General features: G+C 44.3%; 3 protein-coding genes across 4 annotated transcripts; 2 read left to right on the top strand and 1 right to left on the bottom strand.

The window, feature by feature from the left end:
• Nucleotides 1-2,409: 2,409 nt before the first annotated feature.
• On the bottom strand, nucleotides 2,410-4,836 carry MRPL32 (mitochondrial ribosomal protein L32). Its single transcript, XM_030971529.1, has 3 exons — nucleotides 4,683-4,836; nucleotides 3,635-3,804; nucleotides 2,410-3,119 (listed from the first exon to the last, which is right to left on the bottom strand). Exons 1-3 carry the CDS (start codon nucleotides 4,804-4,806, stop codon nucleotides 2,865-2,867), a joined length of 549 nt encoding a protein of 182 aa, XP_030827389.1. The 5' UTR covers nucleotides 4,807-4,836; the 3' UTR covers nucleotides 2,410-2,864.
• Nucleotides 4,837-5,091: 255 nt separating this feature from the next.
• Nucleotides 5,092-11,197, top strand: PSMA2 (proteasome 20S subunit alpha 2). The gene is made up of 8 exons (XM_030971832.1): nucleotides 5,092-5,196; nucleotides 6,893-6,969; nucleotides 7,509-7,641; nucleotides 8,020-8,142; nucleotides 8,487-8,568; nucleotides 9,661-9,734; nucleotides 10,180-10,237; nucleotides 10,315-11,197. Exons 1-8 carry the CDS (start codon nucleotides 5,156-5,158, stop codon nucleotides 10,429-10,431), a joined length of 705 nt encoding a protein of 234 aa, XP_030827692.1. The 5' UTR covers nucleotides 5,092-5,155; the 3' UTR covers nucleotides 10,432-11,197.
• Nucleotides 11,198-14,236: 3,039 nt separating this feature from the next.
• On the top strand, nucleotides 14,237-17,977 carry C2H7orf25 (chromosome 2 C7orf25 homolog). Of its 2 annotated transcripts, none has more exons than XM_030943653.1 (2): nucleotides 14,237-14,337; nucleotides 16,405-17,977. In XM_030943653.1, exon 2 carries the CDS (start codon nucleotides 16,421-16,423, stop codon nucleotides 17,687-17,689), a length of 1,269 nt encoding a protein of 422 aa, XP_030799513.1. In that variant the 5' UTR covers nucleotides 14,237-14,337; nucleotides 16,405-16,420; the 3' UTR covers nucleotides 17,690-17,977. The 2 variants fall into 2 exon arrangements, with proteins under 2 accessions (XP_030799513.1, XP_030799514.1); XM_030943654.1 differs by lacking the exon at nucleotides 14,237-14,337 and adding an exon at nucleotides 14,789-14,988.
• The last annotated feature ends 6,976 nt before the right edge of the window (nucleotides 17,978-24,953 follow it).

The raw sequence follows: 24,953 nt of genomic DNA, 5'->3' as shown, positions 1-24,953 counted from the left end.
GCACAGAAATGTGGTGGGATGACTCATATGGCTGGAGTGCTGCACTGGATGGCTACAAGCTCTTCAGGAGAGATAGGAAAGGGAGAAGAGGTGGAGGGGTGGCCCCTTATATTAGGGAGACTTTGGATGCCATGGGTATTGAAACTAATGACGATAAAACTGAATGCCTGTGGGTAACAATTAAGGGGAGGGCCAACAAGGCTGACATCCTACTGGGAGTCTGTTATCATCCAACATGGAAGAAGAGGTGGGCAACTTATTCTGTAAGCAGTGGAGAATGTTTCAGGATCACCAGCCCTTGTTCTTGTAGGTGACTTCAACCTACCAGTCATCTGCTAGGAACTTAATACAGCAGAAAAGAGGCAGTCCAGGAAGTTCTTAAGAGTGTGTGGAGGACAACTTTTTGTCACAGCTGGTGACTGAGCCCACCAGGGGAGGGACTATGTTAGACCTGATGTTTGCAAACAGAGATGGGCTGGTGGGAGATGTGGCTGCAGACTGCTTGGGGCACAGTGATCATGAAATTATAGAGTTCTTGATATTTAGTGAAGTGAGGAGGAACGTCAGTAAGACTTTTACATTGGACTTCTGGCAGGCAGACTTTGGCCCATTTAGGAGACTTATTCAGAGAGTTCCTTGGGAAGCAACCCTTAAAAACAAAGTAGTCCAGGAGAGGGAGGTGTGCTTCAAAACAGAGATCTTGAGGGCACAGGAACAGAGTGTCCATGTGCGCCAAAAGATGAGTTGATGAGGCAAATGTCCAGCCTGGATGGGCAAGGAGGTTTTGAAGGAACTTAAGAATAAAAAGAGGATGTATAATCTTTGGAAGGTCTCTCAGGAAGTATTTAAGGGGGTTGCTAGGGCATGTAGGAAAAAAAATTAGAGAGGCCAAAGTTCAGTTCAAACTTAATTTGGCGAGTTCTGTAAAGGATAATAAAAATGCTTTTACAAATATATTAACAGCACAAGGAAGGCTAAGACCAACCTTTGTTCTTTACTGGATGTGGGAGGGAACTTAGTAACTGCAGATGAGAAGGCAGAAATGCTTAATGCCTTCTTTGCCTCTTTTTCTACCTTACAGTAAGGTAGAAAAATTATAAAAGAAAGGCCTCATAAAATCAGGCCTGCTCTGTTAAATGGATGGCGGGCCTTGTCAAGATAACACTTTGCCAGTCACCAGTGGTGTCCCTCAGGGGTCTGCGCTGGGGCCAGTTCTGTTCAATATCTTCATTGATGACATGGATGAGGGTGTTGAGTCTTTCACTAGTAAATTTGAGGGCAACACTAAGCTGGGAGCATGTGATCTGTTGAAGGGTAGGAAGGCTCTGTAGAGAGACCTGGAATGGTTGAATGGATGGGCAGAGTCCAATAAGATGAAGTTTAATAAGTCCAAGTGCCAAGTCCTGCATTTTGGCCACAATAACCCCCTGCAATGTTATAGGCTGGGGACAGTGTGGCTGGACAGTGCCCAGGTGGAAAAGGATCTGGGGTGCTGGTCCACAGCCAACTGAACATGAGCCAGCAGTGTGCCCTAGCGGCCAAGCAGGCCAAGGGCATCCTGGCCTGTGTCAGGAGTAGTGTGACTAGCAGGAGCAGGGAGGTCATCCCTCCCCTGTATTTGGCACTGGTGAGGCCACACCTTGAGTGCTGTGTCCAGTTCTGGGCCCTCAGTCTGGGAAGGACATTGAGATGCTTGAGCACATCCAAAGAGGGCAACGAGGCTGGTGTTAGGGCGTGGGCTGGACTCATGTATCTTGAAGGTCTCTTCCCATCTAGTGATTCTGGGACAGGGTTGGAGCAGGTTTGCATTTTTTGGCAGCCAAATAGCTACTAGGGTGGCTAAGCCACAATACCAAAGAGTATTGTGTGTATACTGTAATCCCCAACAAAAACTGAAAACAGACTTAAACCCCTAAAGCAGTGGTGCTGCTGTGTGGCTAAAACCAAAGTGAAAACCCAGGCAGATGCTGCAGCTGCACCTCTGAAGGGCACCAGTGGAGAGTGGAGGCAGAGCTGCCCCCTCTTTGCCCAGGACTCCACCCGAAGGCACCATGGCTGCTCGTGGTTTTCCAAGCACACACTGACCACCCAGATTACTGAACAGCTGCAAAGAAACAGCTTTGACTCCTGTCACATTTACAGATTTCCAGTCATTACATTTCAGTTTGGTTTTTTACTCAAGGGTACGCTGATGGGAGGGGAAAACAGGCTTTCCACATCCCTTTAAGATAAAATTATCTTGTATACTGACAACAGCAAAGAACACTGAACCTTTGTCCAGTGCAAAAAAAAAATGCAAATACTATGTGGCAACCACTATTCTGCTCAAACCTAGAACTATCACAAATTATCTCAAACAGCAACATTGTGGAGAGATCCACGCAAAGGAAATAACCAAATAACTGCATATTTCCTTGCAAATACTCTTTGTTTTTGATCAATAATATCACTTTTAAACATTTTCCCCCCTCCAAAAGAGCAGTAGCCAAAACCAGAAAGCAAATTTCCCTGGGACACTTAACAAACTTTATTGAACATCTGTGAACTTAAAAGATGTTATTTATAAAACCAGCATAGAACATTACCATATAAATTGCTTGAGTTACGGTACACAGATATCCAAATCCAAGGCAGATCCTGATTTCTCTCTGTGATGTATCACTGACTGCTGTGATGTATCACTGAGAAGCATTTCCCACTGCATGCTGGAGAAACAGTGCCTGACTGCAAAATCACATGGCACAACAAAAATTCAAGCAGGCTTCCCAAAAGTTCAGAGGAGTTCTGTTCACACTGAGTGAACGAGAAAAACATTCTGGAAAATCATGAATTCTCTAACTGCAGCAACTGCTTTTGCTACAGCATCAATTTTGAACAAACCAAGACGGACGCTTCCTGGCTCTTTCAATGATCCGCTTGCCTTCATCTTTATCTGTGGGTTTTTCTCCTTCATAAAGGACAACAGTCTCTACAGTTGGAGCATTAAACGGCCCCCCTTCTTTCTTGCATATTTCCACCCGGATCAGTCGAGTTTCTTCTTTGACCTTTGCGTAACAATAGCCACAAAGGACGTGTTTCTGCTTCAAGTTTCCACATTCAGGACAAACATCTATGTTCCTCTAAAATGACAGTGGAAAACAGGAAATTTTGTAATTTAAAAAGCAGCAAAAAAAGAAACAGGGCAAAATAAAAATATACAAATAATAATGTTAAATTAGAGAAATTCACCTACCATTTCAAAATGTATTCCTCTACATAGCTTTTCTGTAATGCGTTGCTATGTCAAATGCTTACTACTAAGAACAGCCTCTAAATTCAGTATCTAAGTTATTATGCCTAATTATGTTTAGAAGACTAAAGACCAATGGACTCAATTAGATGCACAGAAAAGGTAGGCCTTTCCCATTTACATTATCTGTTCAGCCAAAATTCACATTTTGTTGGCTTGCACCTCAAGTGTCACTGTTTATTTAACCTCATACTGTCACACATAATGAATTACAAAGGATTTACAAAGTATTTTAAAGATTACAGTATCTTTTATGCTTATTGATTTACAAACAAACTCCAGAGAGCTTTCACAATCAGTCCTTTCCTCTGCAATGATTCTCCAAAACAAGGGATTGCTGCTCACCTTTATTTCTATGAGCTTGTTGGGGTTCCTCCGCCTGCAGCGGTTCACCTCAATGGTGCGCCTCTGCTTGGGTGCCGCCATCCACACCACGCTCTCCAGCAGGCTCGGCGCCCCAGCATCACTAACCCCTTGTGGAACAAGGGCCGGACCTTGCACAGTGAGTGCTGGTCCTGCAGGAGAAAGGAAAAGAGGGCCGTGATTGTGCCAGTCTGCTCTGTACTGGTGCAGCCTCCCCTTGAATACTGTGCGCAGTTTGGGGCACCACAACATCGGAAGGATATAAACCTCTTACAGAGCATTCAAAGGAGGGCCACAAGGATGGTGAAGGGCCTGGAGCAGAAGCCGTACAAGAAGCAGCTGAGGCTATTTCATCTGCTCAGCCTGGAGGAGGTTGAGGGGAGACCTTATCACATTCTACAACCTTCTCATGAGGGGAAGGAAAGGGGCAGGCACTGATCTCTTCTCTGTGGTGACAGGATTCAAAAGCATGGCATGAAGCTGAGTCAAGGGAGGTTTAGCTCAGACGTTGGGAAAATGTTCTTCCCCCAGAGGGTGTTTCGGCACTGGAACAGGCTCCCCAGGGAAGTGGTCACAGCTCCAAGCCTGACAGAGTTCAGGAAGCGTTTGGACAACGCTCTTGGGCACATGGTGTGACTCTTGGGGCTCTCCTGTGCAGGGCTGAGTTGGACTTGATGATCCTTGTGCGCCCCTTCCCGCTCAGCATAATCTGTGATTCTGTGAGAAAGAAATTCCTCACAGCCAAGCCCCATTTACGTGCGGTCGGGGAAACACGACACGGACGTTGCCGTCACCTCCGAAGCAAGGCCAGAGCGGCGCCCACGCCCCGCTCCCTCACTGATCCCAGCGCCCTCCACCCTTCAGAGGTAAAACGAGTCCCTCAGGCCCGACATCGCCCTCTCACAAAATCACAGAATCGATGGCGTTGGAAGGGACCTCTGAGATCATCTACTCCAACCCCTCCTCAAAGCAGATGACACAGGAACGCGTCCAGTTCCTTCAGCCGAGCAGAGAAGAGCCCGGAACCTACCCCAGGGCGGGCTCTGGCCCCCGAAGACAGCCGGCCAGAGACCGCGCTCCAGCCGCCCCCAGCAGCGCTGCAGCAGAGCGCGAAGCCGCGGCAGCTGAGAGCGGACCAGGACCAGCACCGCCATAATCCCGCACGGCCCCGCCGAGCTCTCGAGGGAGGCGACCCTATTCCTGAGCCTTCTGGGAAACCGAGTGCCCTTAGCCTGTTACGACATTGCATCCCGACAGGAAGGGACTCCAAGTCCCAGCACTGCTCTCGCCACCGGGAGGGCGGGGCGGTGTAGGGCGGTGGAGGACTCAAACTCCCAGCATGCCTCACGGCGCGCCTCGCCGCCAACCGCATCCCAGCACACTCAGGCAGAGGCCACCACCCCGCCAATCAGCGCGCTTGCTGTGCTTTGGCGCTGGGAGCGGGAGCGGCGTCCGCGCCTGCGCCCAGGAGCCGGCGCGGGGAGCGCAGGGGCTGGTGCCAAAATGGCGGAGCGCGGCTACAGCTTCTCCCTCACCACCTTCAGGTGCCGGGGCAGGGACGGCTGTGGGCTCGTGGGCAGTGGCGGGCGGGCTGCCGGGCCAGCGGGAGAACGGCGCGCAGCCTGAGCGGAGCGGCCTGCCGGCGGCGGCGACACAGCACCGAGGGGGCGCTTTGCAGAGTCATCGGGCCTGCGAGCGCTGGGGGGCAGCGGGGGCTCCACTTGGACAGGAGTGCCGGGCGTGGGGAGAGCGGCGGGGTCAGGCGCCCGAGGGGGACACGCAGCTCCCCAGAGCCTTCCTCAAGGGCGGCGGGGAGGGTCCTGGTGTCTGTCGCTGGCCTCGGGCCCCGGTGCGGACGCCGCTTGTGTCTCCTCGTTGCTGTGAGACAGAGCTGCTGTAGGACCACGTTAAGGTCTGTCTGGACACTGGCGGTGCCTTACAGCGAGTGCTTGGCTTAGCAAATTCGGGGGCACCGCACACACAGTATAGGCTGGGGAATAACTGTGATTCTGAGCAAATTGGAAATGTGTGATGACAGCTAAGCTTCAGATGTGGGAATGAGTGAAGCAGATGAGTTTGAAAATAGTTTGTGTTCCTTCCTGCTACGCTTGGCAGTGGCTGCTCTCCTTGCATTTGGTGTTGTTCACAGCCTGAACGTGGAATGATGGCATGCACAGAGTGAATATGCCATGGAGTGGTGTCTGTTGGGGTGTTGCTCTAATATCTAGACTGAAGATTAATTCAGAGTAAAGGGAATTGCCTTCCATTCATTTTTTTAACTATTAAGGTATTCAGACTTATGTTGCATATAGAAAAAAAAATTGGACACAAGAACCTTTATGCTGCTCGTGGGGAAGTGTCCCCTTAATCTCAGCAGAGAGTCACGCTGTGTAATTGCAAAAGGGATTGCTAAAGGCTTGTTGCAGTTGAGCAAATGAAGCAGTTTGTAACCTAAAATGATGAAAAGAATGTTCTTAATGGATGGGAGCAGCCTAACATGCTTGCTCTGCTCAAGTAGATTGAATTCTTTATTAGCTTTCAGAAATGGTTTCCTAAGGGAGTCACAAACTTTTTGTATTTTACAGAAGCACTGTGTGCTTGGAATGATTGTTCTGATTTGTTATAGTTTGTAGTGGAAAAGCTGGAATTACTACTTTGTCACCCTTACACCCTGTTTCCTCAGTGACTACACTGATTGATTATTGCTTGCTTTGTTTTCTTCATCTAAGCACTGAGTTACATAATATCCCATTTTACTTCTGCAACTATTAAAGCAGCAGTGTCTGAAATACAGCCTGGAGTAGAGAACAGATCCACTTGCAAAATCACTTGTCCAGTGCGTGCTGCCTCTGGTGTCCTTTTTACTGGGCATGCAGAATGGACCCGTCCACTCCCCTCATTCTGAATAAGTTACTTTGTAACTTATTTTGCTTGACACCTGCAGCTCCGTTCTGATGATTCTGCATCTGTTACCAGAATAACGGAGGCAGATCCTTAAAACAAAATGCAGGAATACCTGGGGATGGAATGGGAGTTGTTGCTATCTTGTGCCACTGATCATGTGTGCTTGTCAGTCAAAAAGCTTAGCTGTGTTTTGCTGGTTCCTTTCAGCAGTGAACATCAGTGCCTTGAAAGCTTTTGGAAATCACACATACAGTGTAATTGCAATAGAAAGTCATGACACACCCTGCAGATTTTTCCCAATTAGTGAAAAACTTTATTTTGTATCTTCCTTTCTAGTCCTTCTGGAAAGCTTGTTCAGATTGAATATGCTTTGGCTGCAGTAGCTGCAGGAGCTCCATCAGTTGGGATTAAAGGTATGTCCTCAAAATACTGGTGGAATTGGGATTTTGTCTGGTTTTTTTGGGAGAACTAAACCAGTTTGGATCATGTACTGGGTCTTTTGTATTGGATCCTTCTTCATCTTTCTTTCTGTTATATATTTTGTTACTCTTTCAGTGGATTTCCACCTGTTTTAATAAGTTTTATAGTTCCTGGGGTTCTTTTTTTTGGGTGATTTTGGAGACATTCAGCTGGTAGAAGTAGATGTTTGATTTTGGGTTTTTTTTGAGTGTTCCAGTCCTTATATATAGAAATAACACACACAAAAAAAAGCTAGTTTGATTGCTCAGTTATTAATGTTATAGGGAATCTTTAGAATGGGATTATGGGAGCTGTATGGTTATTTAAAAAAAGAAACAATGTGTTGGGTGTTTTCATCAAAGTATCTCTCTTTAACCTGATTGTAAGCTTGAATGGCTTTTAAAAAGAGATGAAGAAATTTTTACAGTTTAATAAGCTCAGTCTGTGTTTTGACTGCTAATTTTAATTTAATTTTTAAATATTTATTTTCCAGCTGCAAATGGAGTGGTGTTGGCAACTGAGAAGAAGCAGAAATCCATTCTTTATGATGAAAGGAGTGTCCACAAAGTAGAACCAATTACCAAACATATAGGTTTAGTGTACAGTGGTATGGGTCCAGATTACAGGTACTAAAGCATTCTGTTTGATCACCATTTAGATGCATATTCATACAAGAAGTTTTAGTAATAGGTAGCAATTAGCTGTTTCTTTCTAAGTGTATGTCATAATATTATATTGCACTGTAAATGACATTCACTTGAAGTTTTTCTTAATATATTCATTAACTTGTCAAATAACCTTGAATCCAAAGAATAAAAGCAGTGTAATTCAACCTTACTTTAAATATTTCAGCAATTACTTGGTTGATAAAATAACTCAGCACAGCCTTGTGTTCTTACATTGACGTTATGCTAGATGTAGAACTCCTGAATAGATATTTATTATTATGAGTTTTCAGTTCTAGTTGGAATTTTTTTTACATAGTACTTTGTCTTTGTTTTCAGAGTACTTGTGCACAGAGCTCGGAAGCTGGCCCAGCAGTATTACTTGGTTTATCATGAGCCCATTCCAACAGCTCAGCTAGTACAGAGAATTGCCTCTGTGATGCAGGAGTACACACAGTCTGGGTACGTGCTGGGATTGCAGAGCTGCTTGGAAAGATTGTGGTGTTTAAATGTATTGAGTAACAGTGACCCACTGATTGGGGGTTTTGTGGAAAAGGCAGTTTTTCAGTGGAGAATGTGCACAGAAAGTGTGCCAGTAGGAGGAGCACTGACTGGCAGTGGGTGAGAATGGGTCTCCATATCTTGCACAAAAACATGTCAGCCAAGGCAGGGCACTTTTGGTTTTGTTCTGTTGGTTAATTCGTCCTCATTACAGCCCTGGTCTGGGGAGAAGAGAAATATATCCAAAATAATTGGTCACCTTTGACTTTCACTGGATAATTCATTCCGGTTTTGTTTGCCTGTAGTGGTGTTCGTCCCTTTGGTGTATCACTGCTAATATGTGGCTGGAATGAAGGGCGGCCGTATTTATTTCAGTCGGATCCGTCTGTAAGTATCTTACACTTATAAGTTCTGCTGCTCTGATAAAACATGTGAAACCTTGCATGTGCTCATGAAATGCTTTCTGTGATGAGAATAATAATACAGAGCTAGAATGAAAGTTAACTTCAGAGTCAAAATGGGTCATTTCAGTAGGTGCTTGGAGCAAGCCTGCATCATTCTGTGCCTACATGTTTCTGTACTGCTTTGAGGGATGGCAGTTGTTTCTGAGGGCGGTCATCCCTTTTCATACCTTCCCACCTAGTTGGTAGTGCTAGCTAAAATGGTGTTCTGTAACAGCTACTAGGAAAAAATAAATTCACTGTTTATACTGCTCCAAACTGGATGGAAGTTAGGCCAAAACCTGTAGCACTGTGAGATGTAGTGCACATGCTGTGGTATTTAATGACAGTGGTCAATTTAAGTGAGTTTATTTGCTTGGTTTGCAGTGCACTTCAGAAAACCTACCCTTTGATGCATGTATGAGGTGCAGTGCTTCAGATGAAAAAATGAGGTCGTTGTAGTGATCATTGCAACTTCTTGTGGTTTGAATTACCTGATGCTTCAGTGTAAAAAGCAAAATGCAGATGCCTTGTTTAAGGCAGTTTGATGGAGGCATAGAACTGCTGCTGGTCTTCATGCCAGAGGAGGGAATAGAAGCAATGACTAAATATGTTGGTCGTGGTGAACATAAATCAGATGGCTGATTTGCAACAAGTCACTTACATTACTTTATCTTCAAAAAGAAGAATATGTGGGGTGAGCCTCAGTAAGGATTTGAGTGTACACTTTCTCAAAGGCAAATGAACGATTTCTGGTTAAGGAATCCCAAATCCAAACTATGCTAATGACTTACTAAATGCATCTTTCAAAGTAGCGAGAGCATGAAAATAGGTGGGGTGCAATACATATCTTGTACAGTTTCACAGCATATGTTCCCATATAAAATTAGTCTCAATATGATCCAAAATTGTCTCCTATAGTCTCAGACCACTTAGTATCTTACTAATTGCTGCTGTTCTTTTTTACCAAGTAACTGAATACACAGTCTTTCACTAAGTTACACAAAACAATTCAATCAATAGATTATTGCTTTTACAGGGAGCTTATTTTGCCTGGAAAGCAACAGCAATGGGAAAAAATTACGTCAATGGGAAAACATTTCTTGAGAAAAGGTAATGTATTTGATACTTCTCTGAAGGATACTGTGTTTTGTTCAGGTTCCATATAAAATAGCCAGATTTAAAAAATGTACACTTTTTAAATTGTAAGAACAAAGTTTTAAAATACTTAAGGTGTGATGCTTCCAGTGTACTTGTTTACAAGTGCACAGGAAGTTTGGTTTATTAAAACTCCAAGTTTTGTGTTTATGTAGAGTTACTTGAGTGCAGTAAACATTATATTCAGCATATTTGCAGCAATGTTTTATACAGTGTCAGTAGGAACAGTAGGGATTTTTAAAAAAAATTATAACTTTGACTATTAATGCCACTATGCTTACAAATAATATTTCTATGAGAAACAGATTTTAGTAGTTTTGGGGATTTTAGAGACTCCAGGATTATTAAAATTTGTAAAGATTTTTGTCCTGTGCTGAAATAAATGAATGTCTGTTTACAGATACAATGAAGATTTGGAGCTTGAAGATGCCATTCATACAGCTATCTTAACACTAAAGGTTAGCAAAGCATTTGAGAAAGAAGTTTCTTATGTTTTCACTGACATGATTCACTGAACTGTATTTTTTTTTAATAGGAGAGCTTTGAAGGGCAAATGACAGAAGACAACATTGAAGTTGGCATCTGTAATGAAGCTGGTTTTAGGAGGCTCACTCCAACTGAGGTTAAGGACTACTTGGCTGCAATAGCCTAGTAGAAACCGAGCTAGACTGTGGTTCACACAAAGGTCTTTTTAATTTTGGCTACTTAAATGTTTTTCTTTGCAGTTTTTGCATACTTATTTCTACATGGTTTGTCTGAGAGATTTTTTAAACATCATGGATGCAAATACAACGGTCCTTGATATTGTAATACTTGGAATCTTGTTAAAGATAATTCTTTCCCTTGATACACAAAATACTGTACAAAATGTAAAGTTATAGTGACAGCTTGAAAAAGGCTAAAGAATAAAATCAGAGGCCATTGTTTTGGGGGAAGGTGTCTGTGTGTCTTTTCAATCCTAGCCTGTTTATCTACATAAAACTTAGATTTCAGTATCCTTATTGCTGAGGAAACAGTTTTTCATATACAGCCATGGTGAACTTATGTTCAGCCTTCTTTTAAAAAATTTAAATGTTGAGTGATAGGGTAATTTTTTCATTTAGGAATATTGTTTAAATGTTAATTAACCTCCAGAAATATTTTTATGGGATGCACAAGATCATGTACTTTCACAAAGGAGCCAGAAAGTCTTCAATTTCACGTGTGTACTGTGATCTGATTGAGCCACTCTGCTTTTGACCATCCTGGTCTTTGTGTCCTAAGAATTTGTTTTACTTGAGTTATTTTCTTGGCCCTTGAAATTGCACCTTTACAATCTTGAAATACTGTTAGGAAAAGTAGAAACAGTAACTTAACTCTTACTGAAAACTTAATGCTTTATCACTATCAATAAAAACAATGGGATTTACAAAACAGAATGAGAGTATGCAATGTGATTACTTTATCCCTTGAATTGTGCTAAAGTGTTTTCCAACTTGCAAAATAATTCTAAAGATGTAGTGAAAGGAGCATTTAATTTGTGCACCATAACTTTTACAGATATTGTGTGGATATATCAATACATTTGTTACATGTGTAGAGTCATTCAAGTCATAAAAGCCTATATTTACCACAAAAGAAATGGGATAAATATACAGGGTTTTTTTCCAACATAAATAATCTGGTATGCAGCTATTTAAGTGACTGTTTTCAGATTTTGTATTTTTAAAGCAATCTGATTGTTAAAATGTTGATAATGAACTCAGAGCAACAGCTCAATCAGTCTGCTTGTACATAAGGCTAAGGATGTAGGGGAGCAGCCTGGCAGGTCCCACGTCAGCCAGCCATAACTAATGAAGAAAATACACAATATGAGTAGAAAATCGTGTATAAGCTGATTGACCTGTGCTTTCCCATGTCTGTCTTCTGATGGTTTTTGTTATCATCAGGTGAATAAGAATTTCTGAAGCATGCCAGAAATGAATTTTTATTTCCTAATGTCAGAAATAAAAGCTCTGTCCAAATGGTTCATTAAGAGTTCTGCCAGATCACTTTTTGAGTATTCTACTCTGAAAACCAGGCTGTACTCTGATTCTTATTCTAGAGAAAATAAAACAACTCAGATCTGAAACTGAAAGCTTTATATTGCTGCATCTTTGATGTGGAATATTTATGCACACTTAGTTTTTTTAATGCTGTATAAATATTCAAGAGTTTTCTACATGCAAAAATGTATGTAGGTACTTCAGAAATTGACTATTGACTGCAGTGGTTTAGTTGTCTCTGCTAGTAGAAACAGTTGATGAGCAAAGAACACCCTATTAAGGGTGGCTGAAACCAAAACAAGTTTCACACCGTGGTAAGCTGCTCCTTGTTGTGTGTTAAAGGATATGAGTAGGTCTCTGGTCTATTGCCTGTGGTTTTCACTTGGATAAGCCAAGCTGGTGACTGTTTTTACACCATTAAGAACTGAGTCCCAAAGCTCTCTGATAATACTTCAACCCTGCAGTGAATCAGAGTTCATGGCACTTGGTGTAGTTCGGAAAGAATATGCATACTATTTTGAATTCAGACTTTATTTAGAGTATTAGATAGTTTCCTTAGTGGTAGTCAGATAGACCTTGATACTATGCTGCTCTGATGGGGAAAGTCGTGTGGTTTTAAGTGCGGGGTTCTTTTTTTAACTGCATGTCAAGAATAGTGGCTAAATTTTATCTCCTATTTAAAGGAAAATCTTTAAACTGCAGAGAACTAAGTAACATTTTTCCATTTAAAATCAAAGGAAATAGTATTTTTAACTTGAAGATATATTTCTTAAATAAAATAATTTCAGGAGTGAGCGATACTAGTGCAGTGGACTGCCAAATTATATGGTGATTGTGGTAATTTTCAAAAAGTGCACCCTTTAGTTACATGAGATTAGCTTTTTTTTAAAATATTTTGTAGAGAATGCATAAAGGGGTCAAGGTGCAGTAAGACAGACAAACATTGTTCCTTTGTGAGAAATGACAAATTACAGGCTTGATTACTTCAGCTTACTATGAATTATAACTTTGTGTCATTTAACTTGTTCCTACTAATCCAGTCATCTGAAAGACAAAAAAGAGACACTTGTCACTTGCAGCATGTAATGTTGATTTGCTTATCCTGGAAGAGGATCTGCTCCAAGGTTCTCAGGATAGTGTGACACCTATGACAATTGGGCTTTATTTAATGAGTGAGATCGGGATCTGAGAACAGTGACTTCATTTAATGAAGTTACTACTTTAAGTCACAGAATCACAGAATGACATCTAGTCCAACCTCCCTGCTCAAGCAGGATCATCGTAGAGCAGAGGGCACAGGACTGGGTCTAGATGGTTCCTGAATAGCTCCAGTGAGGCAGACTCCACCACTTCTGCAGACAGCCTGCTCCAGTATGCCATCACCCACAGTAAAGGACATACAGGTGCAGTAAGCCCCTTACAACTTGCTTTGGCTTACTATTGCTTTCCAGGTCTTGTGAAATCATTCAGACAAGTAGAGATCATCTCTCCCTGCAAGAACTGGCACTCAGAAGCCAAGTCTCTCCCATGCTGTAAGGGAGTATTGCTGCATGGAGAGGAGTGGGACCACAGCTATGTCTGCTGCATGGAGACAGACAGCAACTTGGGGCAATATTGAGGACACTTCTCACATATTCACAGAATGGTTTAGTACAGCCCATTTTTGTAGTCCAAACATAACTGACCCAATGTGCACAGATCCAACATGTGTGGAGCCAGGGCTGCTGCTTCTCCAGTGAACTTAAAAGTCCAAGGCTAACTTGTCTCTGGCCTGTCTGTTCCCATTACTCTGTGCTATTGCAGCCTCACATTGAATATTGTGTGCTGTTCTGGGCATCACACTATAAGAAAGTACAAAGCTACTACAGAGCATCTAAAGAGGGGCAACACAGATAGTGAAGGGCCTTGAGGGGAAACTGTATGCGGAGCAGTTGAGGTCACTTGGTCTGTTCAGCCTGGAGGACACTGAGGGGAGACATCATTGCAATTGTAAGTTTTTCATGAGGGGAAGAGGAGGGGGAGACACTATTCTCTGTGGTGACCCAGTGGACAGAGTCGAGGGACTGGCCGAGAGTGATGTCGTGGGAGATTTAGGTTGGATATTAGAAAAAAGTTCTTCACACAGAGGGTGGTTGGGCTGTGGAACAGACTCCCCAACACGACGCCTGACACAGTTCAAGTGGTTTTTAGACAATACTCTCAGGCACACGGTGTGACTCTTGGGGCTGTCCTGGGCAGGACCAGGAGTTGGACGCAACGATCCTTGTGAGTTCCTTCCAACCAAGAATATTCTAAGACTGCGGTCTGACCTGATGTAATGCATTTCGCCCTTGAAGGGTTTCAGCGACAAGCCGCGGACACGCCGGAGAGCAGCGCCAGGCCCGGCGGGCTGGGGCCGTCGGAGCGAGGCGGGTGGCGCGGCTGTCCCCGCCCAGCGGCCCCGGGGGAGGTGCCGGGCTGGGCCGCGCCACGCCACGCCACGCCACGCCACGCCACGTCACGCCAGCCCAGGCCGCGGGCTGTGGCCGCGGGCTGTGAGTACGGGCTGCGAGTACGGGCTGCGAGGGCTGGCGAAAAGCGGCGGCCCCGGGGGAAGGAGCGGGGCCGGGAGCCCCCGGAGAGGCGAGGCGGGCCCGAGCACATCGCGTCCCGGCAGTGACTTGGGGACGGGGAGAACAGGAGGGACAAGGGCCGGGCCCCGCACCCGCTCGCTCCGCCGGTGCCGGCGTCTGGGCGGAGAGCGAGGCTGGGGGCGGCCGGGGGGCCGAGCTGGGCTGGGGCGAGCGCTGCGGGCGCCGTGCCCTCACCCGAGATGGCGGCGCGGCCTCCCCGGCGCGGCGAACACGTGATGGCGGAGCGGAGGGAGAGGAGGAGGGGGGCGGGCCGCGGGCGGGAGGGGCGGCCGGCGCCCCGATCCCCGCCCAGGGGAGATCAGGCCCTGGGCGACGGCACGGGACGGTGTATGACCTTGTGGTTGATAGTGGCGCTACCGCCCAGTAGCTGTGCTGAAAAAGTAGTTACGTCTGTGGTTTTATTGTCGCTGCAACCCTTGATTTATGTGTGCTCTGTGTTGAAGCGTGTGGTGTGTATGTGTGTGTGTGTGTGTGTGTAGGAATTGTAGCTGCTGTGGGGAGAGGTGACCAGTTACTAATCGTGAGGTTTTACTCATTGCATTACATTCAAAGGTAAGCTTGTGCAAAGACTTCGAGGGGGAAAGGCTGATTTTTCTGGCCTCCTGGGACTGTGACGAGCGTTAGTAAGTAATCTTGGAAGGCATCAGGAATCTTGACCATGAAGAAGCAGGTGGAGATGTTGCTGGTGCTGGATGGGGACCAGGCAGTTAATGCTGGACATATGTCTACTTGGACATAGGCCAGGGAAGCCCACTGTTTGAAGGCAGGCCACTGTTTGAAGGCAGCCCACTGAGTTGCCCTGGCAGAGCCTGTTGTAGGACCTGGCTATGTCTTGTTGCTCCTTTTCAGTTGGAATTTCATTTATCTTGTCCTTTAATACCAGTTTACTTCAACATGCAAGTTAGGTAGGAATTATAGGAAGAATTACAGTGTTTTTACTTGTAGTCAGGAGTAAAAATTTATTAATTTCACTATTCATAGTGGTTACTGTCTTAAATATGCTATTGTTTGGTGTAGTATGAATCCTGCATTTTCAAAGACATCACATATTCAGTAAAAGAATTCCAATCATACTTTCCCTAAGGCCTGCTAAAGTAGTACAGATGTGGAAAAAAATAGATTTATCAGATGCAACCCAGTAAATCTCTTAGTAGAATTAGAAAACAGAAATTTTAGCATAGAGATTCTCCTGATGGTAGAATTATGAATCATAGTCTGTCATGAGGCTGTGTAATAGAAACACATGATGGTTTGGATTGGAAGGGAGATTAAAGATCATCTAGCTGCAACTCCCCTGCTGTGTGCTGGGACACCTTTTGCTGTGGTGGCTTTTACTAGACCAGGTTGCTCCAAGCCCCCTCCAACCTGACTGTGACCTTTACCACTTCAGGGATGAGGCATCCACAACTTCTCTGGGCAACCTGTCCCAGTGCTTCACCACCCTCTGAGGGGTTCATGCACTGAGTTGAACAGTGCAGGTTCAAAGCTGGGTATGTGTAAGCATGGTGGGTAGCTTTTAATTTTAATGGTAAGTGTGATGAGAGGGAGAGACAAGATTTGCTTATGGCATTAACTGTATTTCTGACTTTGCTCTGGATGACAGCTTTTGCAAATGAGCTGTGAGAGTTAACATCCCTCTAAGTGGCTGGCTGAGTGAGGGTCTCTTACGTGGCAGGTGGGGGGAAACCACAAGCTTGCAAGGCCTGTGTGTAGACTTGAGTGCTGCCTAGCTGAGAACTGGGGTCTTCTGAGGCTGTAGGTTAGATTTCTGAAGGTGGAGGAAAGGAATTGAACTCATCACTGAACTCATCACTGGGACTTTGTGTTGAGGTTCCAGTTCCTTGTGCTTTACAATAGCTGTTCCACTTAAGTCTATTGCAAGACTGCAGTGTATACTCTTAGAAAGAACTCTTTTGACTGTTTTTATTCTTGACCATAACAATCTTCTCCTTTGTTCTCACTTGACAGGAATAATGTTTCCAACATGTCTGTGCAGTCGCTGCTTTGTGAAAGAATTGCTGTTGCTAAAGACTTGATTCAGAGAGTGGAAGCCCTTTCCTCGTCCCAGAAGAGGAGAATAGAAGGTGGGGCAAAGCTATGTAGCAAACTGAAGGCAGAGCTAAATTTCTTACACAAGGTGGAGGCAGGGAAAGTGGCCATTAAAGAATCCCATCTGCAGAGTACAAACCTTACCCACCTCCAAGCCATTATTCAGTCAGCAGAGAACCTGGAGGATGTTGTCAGTGTCCTCCATGTCTTTGCTTATGAGGACCGGTTTGGAGACAAACAGACGCTGGTGGTAGATGTCGTTGCAAACGGAGGTCACACGTGGGTGAAGGCCATCGGTCGTAAAGCTGAGGCTTTGCATAACATCTGGCTGGGAAGGGGCCAGTATGGTGACAAAAGTGTCATTGAGCAGGCAGAGGACTTCCTGCAAGCAAGCCGTCAGCAGCCCGTGGAGTACAGCAATCCCCACATCATCTTTGCATTCTACAACAGCGTGTCCAGTCCTATGGCAGAGAGGCTCAAGGAGATGGGAATATCTGTGAGAGGAGATGTTGTTGCTGTGAACTCACTGGAAGAACCATCTGCAGAAAACGAGCACCTTGACACCAGTGAATCAGATGAAGAAGACCCTGAACTCCTGCAGGTGACCAGAGTAGACCGGGAGAATTTAGTGGCCAGCATTGCTTTCCCTACCCAGATCAAAGTAAATGTCTGCAATAGAGTTAATTTGGACATCACTACATTAATAACCTACGTCTCTGCGCTGAGCTATGGTGGCTGCTACTTTGTCTTCAAAGAAAAAGTGCTGACAGAGCAAGCAGCCCAAGAAAGACGGGAGAGAGTCCTGCCTCAGCTGAAGGAGTTCATGGAAGGAAAAGAACTCTTTGCCTGCGAATCTGCTGTCAGAGATTTCCAGTCCATCTTGGAAACACTGGGAGGACCTGGAGAGAAAGAGAGGGCTGCATTGCTTGTGAAAAGAATTAATGTGGTGCCAGATCAGCCCTCGGACCGTGCCTTAGGACTCGTGGCTAGTTCAAAAATCAACAGCCGCTCTTTAGCCATCTTTGGGACAGGAGACACTTTGAAAGCCATCACCATGACTGCAAATAGTGGGTTTGTGAGGGCAGCAGCTAACCAAGGTGTCAGGTTCAGTGTTTTCATCCATCAGCCACGAGCATTGACAGAAAGCAAAGAATCTTTAGCCACTCCTCTACCAAAGCACTGCCCATCTGATAATGGAGTGTAATTCATTAAATGAGTTAGTAATGGAAAATACTGCAGCTACTGCAGTGGAGGCATTTGGAGGCACAGAAGAGTCATAGCAATAGTTTTGGGTGTGTATCAATGGTGACAGCAACTAGCAGTGGAAGAGCTCCTCAAGGGATGTGTAATATCCTCACTCCTTCCTTGAGGTTATTTTTTGTCCAGCTGACCATTAATTTATTCACTAAAGTAATAACAAGTCAATGAAAATTTTTAACTGGCTTACAATGTATTAATTATATCCATCCCCATTAAAAAGTTCAGTTACAGCACAGTTACTGAGGTCCCCTTGTTATTTTTGTCCTCCTCAGAGAGGTAAAATTCGTCATCTTAGATGAACTTTGGGCTTGACTTCCATGGAACTTAAATCTTTTTTTCCCCTCTTCCATCCAGCCTTGGTTTTGGTTGATTAAGGGGGAGACGTCTGCTGAGACTTATGCCTTTTTGGGAGTGTGATGTTTTGTGAAGATGTGACTAGTAGCCATGAATAGAAACCAACTTAAGCCTTCCTTGTCTTACTGAAAGCAACCTCTGTGTGTATACTAGGGTTAGGCTGAATTGGGCAACAGCTTTAAAATTCCTGGAAAAATCAGTTGAACTTAATTTGCATTAATATGTTGTTGCTCTTCGGCTAAACTGGACAGCCAGTGGTAGCAGACCAAGGAGGCACATCCACTTCACTTTTCTCTTAGCCTTGTCCAGCAAAGTCTTGCTGGTTGTAAAGCCCAGCCCTAAGCTTCAGATAACAGAATTCTAAACTGAGCCAGGACCCAGGTTGTTTTTGATATTAGTGTACTCTTTTCTGAAGACTCGTGGTCTTGAACCTGGCTTTGTTGCATCTGAATTACAGAGCCTCAGTGAGGTCCTTCAGTGGTGGAGGAGATTTGCAGGGCATTTCTTAAATCCTAGTTTGCTCTGTAGTAGAGAGAGAAGCCTTTTGCTGGTGGTGTAATTGCTCTTTTTATTCCAAGTGTAGAATAAACAGCTGTTTCTTCTGCTGTATTTTTTTTTCTTAGCCCAGAGAGATTTGCAGTTGTAGGGGTCTTTATCATGGTTTGGTTTTTTTTTTTCTGAATGCTGTAATGACAGCACTTGCTGTTTGGTATTAATTTTCATCAATTTCCTAGTGGAAAATCTTGAGATGTCAGAGTGAAGCTCCGAGCCCCAAGCTATACGTTTTTATCAGGTCAGTGAAAGAGATGGCCGCTGAATATTTTATAGGCTGTTGTTCAACACAATTGCATTGTTATGCAGCTTAATAGTTCAGGCCAAGAACATTCTCTTGCCATTCCACTCTAAATTTCTTCCTACAGTACAATGTATCTGCAAAGCTGGAAGGTTTTAGCTGTAGGCTCAAACAATTTCTTTCTGGTTGCTAGCAGAGATGCAAAGATACTGGAATGCCAACAAGACTCTGCATGCCTTGTTCAGCTGAGTAAGATGAATTCCCAAGGGGCTGAAGTGTACTTCTTGTTGGTGGGATTCTTGGTGTGCTCTTACTATGCCTGTAGAGTAAAATGTTAGGAGTGGTCACCAGTGGTCACATGCTGCATAGCTTTACCTGTAGCTCCTAGCCATGTGGATGGCAGTCTGCTCTCTGTGCTCCTCATTTTCTGTGGGTCCCTGAAGTAGTTAATGAAGTTTAAGATGTGTGGAACTGGATTTTGGATTTTGCTGCTTCAGCATCCAATGTACTACCTGCAAATTTCTCAGCTCCTCCTTGGTGAGTTCTGACAAAACATCTAGCTTGTTCCTACAGTGTAATACAGCGTAATGAAACCTCATGGCAGGATTCATCCCCCACTGTATCCATTAATTTTCTTGAAAGTTCTTCTGAAGGGAGAGGAGGACCAACCCAATGAAACAATAATATGTTGGCTGTGCTGCAGCAATGCAAGTCTGCCTTAGTAGTTAGCTGTGCAAGCTTCACCATGCGGGAGCTTAGAGAGGTAGTAATCTATCATGGTGTGATGCATTTACCAGACACAACCAGAGATGTCTGTGAAGTGTTATAAACAGCTGGAAGGAAAGGACCTTTCATTTCTGCCATGAGAGCTCTTACTCTGGGCACCTGTGTGTTGTCTTTGCAGGAAAGGTGTGGGAATAGGGCTTGAGGAGGCCATCTGTCTAAGAGAAAAAGAGCTATGTGTTTCAAGACTGTGTTTGTCTTGCATCATGTGTCCTGAAAAAGGGTACAGGAAACTTCCTTGTTAATAATTTATGAACAAATAACATGGGAGGGAGATGTTCTTTTTGTCTGCAGCTCAGCGCTGTAGAAGTTGAGGTTCCAAAAGACAGCTTACTATTTCATAGATTCACAAAATGTTCAGGGGTTGGAATGGACCTTAAAGATCATCTAGAACCAACCTTGCCTGCCATGGGCAGGGACACTTCCCACTAGACCAGGTTGCTCAAGGCCTTATCCAACCTGGCCTTAAACACTGCCAGGGATGGGGCATCCACAGCTGCTTTGGCAGTCTGTTGCAGTGTCTCACCACACTTGCAGTAAAAAAATTGTAATATTTAACATAAATTTTCCCTCTTTCAATGTGTACCCATTATTCTTTGTCCTGTCATTGCAGTTCCGGATGAAGAGTTTCTCTCCAGCTTCATGAAGAGTCTCTCTCCAGCTTCCCTGTAGGTCCCTTTCAGATACTGGAAGGTTGCCATCAGGTTTCCATGCAACCTTCTCTTCTCCAGGCTGAACAGCTCCAACTTTCTCAGCCTGTGTTCATAGGGGAGGTGCTCTAGTTCTCTTATTAGCTTTGTGGCCCCTCTGGACTTGCTCCAACAGTTCCATGTCCTTTTAATGTTGGGGATACCACAACTGTGCACACTCCAGGTGGGATCACATGTGAGCAGACTAGAGTGGCAGAATCACCTCCTTTGACCTGCTGGCCACACTCCTTGTGATGCAGCCCAGGATTCAATTGTCTTTCTGAGCTGTGAGCAGCTGGCTCGTGTGGAGTTTTTCCTCACCTGTAACCCCCAGGTCTTTCTTAGCAGGGCTGCTCTCAACCACTTCTCTGCCCAAGCTATTGGTGTGTCTGGGATTGCAGTGACCCAGGTGTAGGACCTTGCACTTTGCTTTGCTGAACTTTATGAGGTTTGCATTGGGCCCTGCGTGGTATTATCCCCTCCCTTCATGGTGTCAACTGCACCACAGAGCTTGGTGTTGTCAGCAAACCTGCTGGAGGTGCACTTGGTCCCTCTGTCCACATTGCCAGTAAAAACATTGAAGAGCCCCAGTACCAATCTCTGAGGGACACCACTCATCAGTGGTTTCCATGTGTAGCCATTGACCACAGCTCTTTTTATGTGGCAATCCAGCTTTATCCACTGAGTGGTCCATCCATCAAATCCCTGTCTCTCCAATCTTGGGAAAAGGATGTCATGCAGAAGTGTGAAATACTTTGCATTTAGTCCAGGTAGACAATGTCAGTTGCTCTACCCCTGTCCACCAGTGCTGTAGCCCTGTCATAGAAGGTCTCCAAATTTGTTAGGCATGATTTCCCCCTTGTAAAACCATTTTGGCATTTACCAGTCACCTCTTTGTTGGCCGGGTACCTTAGCATAGTTTCCAGTAGAATCTGCTGTGTGACCTTGCCTGGCACAGAGCTGAAACTGACTGATTAGTAGTTCCCTGTATCTTCCACTTTTCCCTTTTTAAAAATGGGAGTTACATTTCCCTTTTTCCCATCATCGGGGACTTCACCTGACTGCCATGATTTTTCAGAAATGATGGATAGTGGCTCAGCAACTTTGTCTGCCAGCTACCTCAGGACCCATGGATGAGCCTCATTGGGTCCTGTGGACTTGTGCACATTCTCAAACCTGAGATAGTCTCAAACTTGATCCTCTCCTACAGGAGGCTCAGGATCTTCATCCTCACAGTTCCTGCAGCTGCCTTTCTTGACTTGGGTCGTATGGCTGGAGCACTTGCCATTGAAGACAGAGGCACAGAAGTTGTTGAGAACTTCAGCTTTCTCTTTGTCCAGGGTAGCCAGGTCTCTCTTTTCTGTCTGGAAAGGGCTCACTGTAGCCTGGTCTTTCACTTGCTTGCAATGTATCTATAGAAGCCCTTCCTGTTATCCTTAATATTCCCTGGCCAGACACAGTTCTAACTGGGCCTTGGCTTCTCTAACCTTGTCCCTAGCTTCCCGTACAATCTTCCTGCTCTTTTCAGGCCCTCTGTCCTTGTTTCAATTTTCTGAAAGCTTTTCTCGCTTGGAGTTTGCACAGCAGCTCCTTATCCATCCATAGAGGCCTCCTGGCATTTTTGCTCAGTCTCCTTGTTGAGATACCTTGCTCCCGAGCTTGGAGGAAGTGATACTTGAAATTCAGCCAGTGATCTTGGGCCCCTCTGTCTTCAAGAGCTCTGTCCAATGGGACTCTACCAAATAGGTCCTTGGAGAGGCCAGAGTCTCCTCTCCTAAAGATAGGGCACTGAGCTTGCTGTGTGCCCTCCTTGCTATCCTCAGGATCATAAACATCATCTCCTGGTCACTGCAGCCAAGCCTTCCTTGAAGCACTGCATTCCCCATCATCTCCTTCCTTTTGGTGAGCACAAGTTCCAGTAATGGCACCAAAGATACTTTTTTCCTTCTTTGTCAGATAGATCCTGTCATTCCCCAGTAAACTAGGCTTGGCAAAGTGAGTCCTATGAGTCTGAGTAACCAAAACCCTGACTAGGGCACCATTGCTGTAGCCATTTGTTGACCTGCCAGATTTGTCTGCATATTTCAAGTCCTTCTCCTTTGACCTGGAGGATTAATGAAAAAACTACTTGAACTCCAGGACCCTTTACTATCTTTCCCACGGCTCCTTAGTCCCTCTTAATGCTTCCCAGACTGGTGCTAGGTGTATCACTGGCTCCCACATGGAACACTAATAGTGGGTAATAGTCTGTGTTTGAGTAGGCTTGGGAGCTTCTTAGTAATGTCCCAGACCCAGGCTCCTGGAAGGCTGTCCAGGCTCCCTTGAGAGTGGGTCAGGCCAAGAGATGAGTGCCTCTCTACCTCATAAAGCAGAATCACCCACTCCTATCACCTGCCACCTTTTCTTGGTTGAACCAATTGTTAATTTCTTTATTTGTAGAACAGCTGGGCAACTCCAGTTATCTCCTGCTCTCTGAGGTCCATCTGGGTCATTAAATTCCTTTTCCCAATGACTGAGTTGAAGGCATATTTACTCCTCTTCTAGTTTGATCACTCACTCCCTAGGTTTTGTGCTCTACCTTTGCACCCTGCCCATTCAAACAGCCCCTTGTGCTCCCTGGAGCTGTTTAAATCTCCCTTGGATGCTCCTGGCAATGCCTTCTCCTTGCCAGTGAGTTTTCACTATTAATCGGTTTTACAGTATTACAGGATGTAGTCAAAGCTAGGTGCATGGTAATTCATTATGGCCTTTCAATCCTTTGCATTTAGGTTAATATGCTCACAGCTTTTTCACCCTGAAAAGGGCTTTGAATGAGTAAATGGGAGACAGCTGCTTTGTTCCACTTCTTGCTGTGACTCTAAAGAAGTGTGTTTCCATCATTTTCCCTGCTGTATTGCGTTCAGCAATCTTGAATATCCTCTTGGGTATCCTCTAAAGAAGTTTCTCCAAGCCACAGGTGAGAGGGCAGTGGCCTGCATTTAAACATGGTAGGTGACCCAGAGAAAGCAGTAAAAAGCAAGTGACCTCAGTATTCCTGGAATCAGAAGTGGGTGAATTCTGTTTGCAATATTCCTTCACAGCTACTACTGCAGAGCTGGCAGACTTGTTTTGCAGGGACACTTTTGTGTGACCTGTAAGTGCAACTCTGTTGGAAAGCCTCTGTATCTGGAGCCACCGTGTGGTGATTTTCTTCATTACTAGTCCTTTTTGACCAACACGGTATTTGCTCTTGAAACAATTTTCTTTCTTCTACTAATTTCTGCCAATCATATAGGCAGTATTTTAGGAATATTAAACCCTTTCTACATGACACTGGGAAGCTTGAAGGTTTTATTGTTATTTTCTGTGTCCCTGTTGCATCTTGCAATGAAAAACTCAGAATGTGGATGTTCTCTTTTTCTTTTTCCCACAGTATTTTTTTTTGCTTATCAGTCAAACAGAAGTGTACTGTTGACAAGCTCTAAAAATTGTTTTATAAGATGAAAGAATGCTTGCTTGGAAACAAAATGTGTTTTGATTGTAATACTTATTTTATATTGCCTTTGAATATATTGGTGATTTGCTTATATAAACCAGTGTTCTGGTTTGGTGAATTTAGAAATCTTTTACTTAATGTCACCAATAGGGGATTAGATGTTGAACTTCCCTTATTTATGACTTTGCAAATGAGCCATTAAAAGATGGAAAATTATATTTGAAATAAGTTTGAATAAGTGGAAATCCAAGACTGCTTTTCCTTTCTTCCAATGTCACACAACTGCTTTGTCTACGCTACACCAGGCACTAGAGGATATGGAGATGTCTCACTTGCTGCTATGGGTTTTGAGGGATATATTTTTTTTAGTTGAATTTTAAAGCATTAAGTTCCTTGGGAAAGAGGGAGTCCTAAATTTTTTGGGGAGAACCTTTTTATTCTGACAATTTTAATTTATTTCAGATTATTTCTGTATGTTCTCTAAGGAGAGCCAGCATCTCTGTTCTGTGCAGCGCTCAGCTTGCTCTCTTTGCTCCAACAGTAAGAGTATCAAATGAAGAATGCTGCAATTGATGCCAGGCAACAGGAAGCACTTGGCTATTATATGAGAAATAAATCAGTAAGTTAAGTTTTTTAGTACATTTGTGTTTCTGTGTATGTTCTTTAGTTGCTGTTGTTCTGGCTGAGAAAACTTGAAGATCAGTGATTTATTTGCCATTGTACCTGCAAGCCATGAAAACAATCAGAGGTTTTTGCATGTTTGTAGCCACAGCTGTTTAAAAAGTTAATGGGCTAAATAGTGGTTTGTGTTTCAAACTGCCCCTGTCATCTGAGGATACCTTCAGCACATGTAAAGCATTCTGAAGTCAGCTGGAGCCTGTCTGAATATGCTTTCACAACCCTGCTTCTAGTTCCTGCAAACTGAAAGTAGGCTTGGTCATAACAGAAGTAAAATAAGAAAACACAAGCATCAGCTGTATTAAATATGTTTGAGAGGTGACATAAAAAAAAAAACCAAAAAACAACAAAACCAAAAAAGCCTGAAAAACACACCCTAAAGTATTTTTAATAATTTTTGTTGAAGTGGACCAGGGAAAGGGCTTACAATGACAAC

This window comes from Camarhynchus parvulus, chromosome 2 (genome assembly GCF_901933205.1).
Source record: "Camarhynchus parvulus chromosome 2, STF_HiC, whole genome shotgun sequence".
Classification (NCBI taxonomy): domain Eukaryota; kingdom Metazoa; phylum Chordata; class Aves; order Passeriformes; family Thraupidae; genus Camarhynchus; species Camarhynchus parvulus.
This window is presented reverse-complemented; position numbering and strand designations above follow the sequence as displayed.